Source organism: Sinocyclocheilus anshuiensis, unplaced genomic scaffold (genome assembly GCF_001515605.1).
Source record: "Sinocyclocheilus anshuiensis isolate Anshui unplaced genomic scaffold, SAMN03320099.WGS_v1.1 scaffold660, whole genome shotgun sequence".
Taxonomy (NCBI): Eukaryota; Metazoa; Chordata; class Actinopteri; order Cypriniformes; family Cyprinidae; genus Sinocyclocheilus; species Sinocyclocheilus anshuiensis.
Window position 1 is genome coordinate 306,162 of NW_015557099.1, and position 5,872 is coordinate 312,033.

A 5,872-nucleotide genomic window follows, 5' to 3' on the forward strand; every position below is an offset into this window, starting at 1 on the left:
AGCATCGTATGACCCCTTTAAATGTTTTTAAATGTATAAATGCTCAACAGATCACCAGTTTAATGTACACTCAATATGAATTTATATGAAAATATATTAAATGAAACTTCAATAACATTTCTAACTTCTTAAAGTACATTAACAATTAAGTTAAGAATTATATAAATGTCACTTAAGTAAGGGTTTCAAAATCAAATTTTAACCTTGAAACCAAACATTGTTGTTTTAAATTATTTAACCAAATAAATAATGACAAAAAAAAAAAGTTTTTTTAAAAGTTTTATTCCACACTATTTCTAGGTCACTAATCAAATAAACAAATTACTAGTGACGTTAAACATTTAATTAACATTCTAAAAAAAAAAGATTAAATGCAAAATAGAGGCATTTTGTGGGTCTCAGACCTTTGACCTAATCTGACATTAAATACTGATCTGATCTTAAAGCATTTTATTATCAATAAAGAAAAGAGGCCGAGAAGTGATGCGAGAGACATTAAACTAGCAGCGCTATGTAGGAAATCTGCCAAATATACACTTTAATGGTCATTATGTAAATTCAGCAATCAACCAGAATTGATCTGAGTGAAATATTCCAGAATGTCCTAATGTCTGCTAATGTTGTTCCTATAGATTATTAGTGTTTCCTAATATGATATACTGTGTGAAGTTCTAAGAAAGCAAAGTAATGTCAGCATTCGGTGTCAAAGCCACAAGCTTTATCAAACACTCTTATAGGTCTTTTCCCTCTCACGATATCATCGATTTGTTCGGCTCACAGCGGAGCCCAGGGAATTTGTATTTAGTTTAGCAGTAAACCCATTCAGCTGGCACAGCAAACGATGCCTGGACAGCCATTTGTTTTAATGTGAGAGTGAGTGAGTGGCCGATGGCTCTGTGTGTGAGAAGCAGCAGTGTCACAGATGACGATCGACCGCCCCGTCCCGTCCCTCCCCTCGCCCCGCCCCGCACAGCACCGTGCCATGTGCCAGTTCAGCACCTGTGAGTGAGTCGGCACATCTGACACCATCAGCGGCCTCGTTTCCAAATCCATTCACGGCCTGACTGATTGTGGGCCGCTTTCAGGATGGCCGAATGTACTGACCTTTAGAAAACAATTTTCACAGCAGGAAGTGTGAAGGGTAAGTTGACATGAACACTGAATGTTCTGCAGCTGCCACGTTTGAGATGGAAAAGTTGGGTCACAGTATGGTTAAGAAAAAGTGGGTTAGCCCTAATTTAATCAGGATAATAATTATGAATTACAAAACAGACCCTAGAGGGATAACTTGTAAATAACCAAATTAAATAAATTGAAAGTGCTAAAGGTACATATTTAATGTGACACTAGCTTCACACAGCAAAATTGCAAAAAAAAAAAGTATGAAAAAAGTATGAAAAAAGTATCAGAAGCCAACAGAGGCCACAGTACAGTCCTTCATTCACTTTAAAAGATATGATTTATAATAGATTAAAATATACATTTCAAAGAACATTTAGAAATGAATAAGAGTTAAATACTATATACAATTTTTTTTAAAAACATAACATAATAATAATAATAATAAATGTTAATATGAAATAATATTTGATCATATTTTTTTGCTTTTTTTGTTTTGTTTCTTATTTAACCTGTTTTCTCAAGGTTTTAAAATAGAGACAACACAATAATAACAACAATAATTACTATTATCAATAATAATAGTAACAACAACAACAACAATAATAATAATAATAATTATTATTATTATTATTATTATATGTTATTATTAAATAATATTTGAGCATATTTTTTGGTTTTGTTCTATTTTTTATTTTTGTTTTTAGATTTTTTTTAGCCTGTTTTCTCACAGTTTTAAAATTGAGACAACAACAATAATTACTATTATTATCAATAATAATAATAATAAAGCCTTATTTTTATGTTTTATTTGATAAACTGTTTTCTCATGGTTTTACAAAAAGTATAGCAGTCAAAATTTGAAGTGGATCAAAAAAGTTGTCCTAGGACAAGAACGCATTTTGGTTTTAGGTTTTAGGACAACTTTGATTAAAAGTTTTGATCCACTTCAAATGTTGACTACTGTAGTTTAACTTTTAGTTTCATTGTTTTGTATTTTTTGTTAATAGCTTGTTTTCTTAAGTTTTTTTTTTTTTAAATGGACAATACAAAAATCATGGCCTTTATGCAGCTCCATGTTTGGAACCAGTCATTATTCTTGTTTGGAAATGCTAGTATTTTGAACCTTTTAGTTTACTTTAGTTTTACTGTCCACAAAATGAAAATTTGTCACGACTTCACCATACAATATAAACACAACATAAAACATCAAACCAAAAGTTGCAATTGCTTTTTTTACGCCTATCAACAACATCCACATCGAGTCACAGCTCACCTGTGGGCATGATGCGATGCATGGCCACCGACAGGAAGAAGATGGCGTCGCTATAGTACGCGCCGGAACCTGCACTGAAGTGTTTCTGCATAGCCTCTACGATGGGGAACAATTTCTCCGTAAGGGCACCTACATCGTGAAACACCACCTGGAACAGACAATAGACAATATCGGTGTTAAACAAGGGCATTTTTGTGACCCTAGTGACACTGACACGACATATTTGCGGATTTGTGCATAGGTGGACAGGAGTGGGCTGTATTTCTACCCTTCGCTCGTGATTTTATCCTCAGGTGTTCGTAGTTTGGCTCACTGAACCTTGACAGTCATCTTTTACTGTTCCATCCATTGAAAACACACAATACCTGTGTTTGTCCGCAGTGCAATCGGCCCCCTAATCCAGCTCTGCAATGCAAGGCTTTGGCGTTGACTCAACTCATGCAATCAGATAATGTGTATCTCTCGCTAGGTTGCACAAAGAGGATTGATGCAGGGGGTTCAGTCATCACGGATTTCCCATTAAGGTTTTGATTCCAAGGGTAATATACAGGTGCATCTCAATAAATTAGAATGTCGTGGAAAAGTTAATTTATTTCAGTAATTCAACTCGAATTGTGAAACTCGTGTATTAAATAAATTCAATGCACACAGACTGAAGTAGTTTAAGTCTTTGGTTCTTTTAATTGTGATGATTTTGGCTCACATTTAACAAAAACCCACCAATTCACTATCTCAATTTTCCACGACATTCTAATTTATTGAGATGCACCTGTATGTTTCTGCCATAGGATTAGAATTCCACCTTCAGTCTGGCGAAACAAAAGCACTAATTCAGCACAAGCTCAAGGAACACAGTTGATATTGTAACAAAGTTTTGTCTCATTTTTGTGGAGTGCAAAAGTTCAGTTAAACAAGTATTTGTTGGATGTAAAGGCAGAGTTTCTTCACCCTTTATCTTTGGACTCAAAACACAAAATTCAGAAAAAGTACAATTGAAATTTTAATTGACATACAGAATGTGCTTCTCTTTTCACCTTCAATAGGTATGATCAAATGTAATAAAACATCATTTATATTTACTGTCCTGAAAACTCAAAAATTCCACATAAAAGTCAAGAATTTAAATTTTCCATCTAAAAGTATTGGGGAAAAGATCAATATTTCATTTAACTGGAAGTTGACTGAAAATTTGATCAAGCTGAATAAAGGAATTGCCAAGTGAAGTGAACTTTGCAATGGCAAAGTCATGGGTTTTATTCCCAGGTAATGCATGATTAACACAGAATATCATTCAAAAGATTTTTTTTAAGAAATTAATACTTTTACTCAGCAAAGACGTGAAATTGATCAAAAATGGCAGTAAAAACATTTATAATATTACAAAATATTTATTTTTCAAATAAATGATGTTCCTTTGAACTATATTAATCACAGAGTCCTGGAAAAAATGCATCAGTGTCCACAAAGCATTATGTTTTAAGTTTTTAACATTGATGATTTTTGAAGAATCATGAAGACGGGAGTTAAGATGCTGAAAATCCAGCTTTGCCATCACAAATATACATTACATTTTAAAATATATTTAAGTACAAAACAGTTATTTTAAATTAAAATGATATTTCACAATACTACTGTTTTTTACTGTATTTTTGATCAAATAAATACAGCCTTTGTGAGTATAAAACTCTTTAATTTAAAAAAAAAAAAAACCTTACCAACCCCAAACTTTTAAAAGAAAGTTTACCTCAAAATGCAATGCAAGTTGTCTTTGATAAAAAAGTGCCTGCTGATGGCAAAATGTATATGTGACCCTGGACCACAAAACCAGTCATAAGGGTCAATTTTTCGAAATTGATATTTATACATCACCTGAAAGCTGAATAAATAAGCTTTCCATTGATGTATGGTTTGTTAGAATAGGACAATATTTGGCCGAGATACAACTATTTGAAAATCTGGAATGAGGGTGCAAAAAAAATCTAAATATTGAGAAAATCGCCTTTAAAGTTGTCCAAATGAAGTTCTTAGCAATGCATATTACTAATCAAAAATTAAGTTTTAATATATTTACAGTAGGAAATTTACAAAATATCTTCATGGAACATGATCTTTACTTAATATCCTAATGATTTTTGGCATAAAAGAAAAATCAATAATTTTGACCCATACAATGTATTGTTGGCTATTGCTACAAATATACCCCAGCGACTTAAGACTGGTTTTGTGGTCCAGGGTCACATATGTAAATACATTCCTCGCTCAGTGTGTTCCCACTGCATAGAAACCCCATGAATTGGAAAGAACCTCATCAAAAACAGTCAAGCAACAAAATAAAAAAAATCTGCTGCAAAAATATCAAGTTTGGGAGCAATCCATTAAATATTTCATCACAGTTTATTTGTGATATCGCCTTGAATTTTTTATAAGCGAAGTGCTTTAAAGCCACTAGTAAATAATGCAGAAGCAGTTAGAAATAACAGAGGAAACAAAACTCCATTTTGCTTATAAGAACTTCAAAGAGAACAGAACACTCGTTTGAGTTCCAATGAAGCTGTCATTTCACTTCAAAAGAACTAATAAATAGGAATAAGAGCGTAGCTGCATACAGAGCTCAGTATAATCTCTATTATGAGCAGATGAAGTGCTGTGTAATATTAAATTAAAGGATCCTGACAGTGTTAATGCCCATGGGGATGCGGAGCTGGTCATTTTATGTGCTTCTGACTTTCCAAATAGTTCTGAAGGTGTGAAGGTCTATAATAAAGTGAGAGTGTACTTATATGAGACTGGATGCTTGCCTAAGTATTACTGACAATCTGAATATTCTGTGTGGGAATTATAACAACATAGTCATTGAGAATATGATCGCCTTACTAGACTAAAAACACCATGTTACAGTCAGGGTATCTTAATATGGTAATTTCATTTAATATATACCATTGTACTAAATGATCAGTATAATCATGGTACAGAATACCATGATACTACTATGGAAAATGTCTAAAAAAACATCGTTTTTTGAAAGAAACAGGCTCTTTCAAAGTAGTTTAGTGTGGCCACATTATATGCAATACGTGACCATCATCTACCTTTATCTGCCAGTACTTTAAAACTGCAACACACAGATGTCAAAGACTGGAACGCTCAAATCATCAACCTTTCAGACGCTTCATTCAGTTCCTCAAAGAATGACACATAATGACCCCCAGCAGCAGCTGAAGGAGCCGTCATCCTTTCCCTGAGAACACATGTCTGATGAGCTCACACTGGTTTCATCTCATGTCATGAGACTGTGTGGGAGTCTGTGAGCCCACATTATAGTGGAACTTTCCACACGCTCTACGTCTGTGCGCTACAGTTTGGAGAGCGAGACTATATCCATATAGTTCAGTCTATAGCCCACAGACAAAGACAGTCTGCCCTAATAACCACACGCCAATCCAAACACATGATAACAATACTACTACGATTATAATA

General features: G+C 33.7%; 1 protein-coding gene across 1 annotated transcript in view; it reads right to left on the bottom strand.

Moving 5' to 3' along the window:
• Positions 1-5,872, bottom strand: part of LOC107677510 (xyloside xylosyltransferase 1-like) — a 53,738-nt gene that overhangs the window by 37,628 nt on the left and 10,238 nt on the right. Inside the window, exon 3 of the mRNA XM_016472439.1 lies at positions 2,396-2,543. Within this exon, the coding sequence (XP_016327925.1) occupies positions 2,396-2,543 (148 nt within the window). The remainder of the gene's footprint in view (positions 1-2,395; positions 2,544-5,872) is intronic.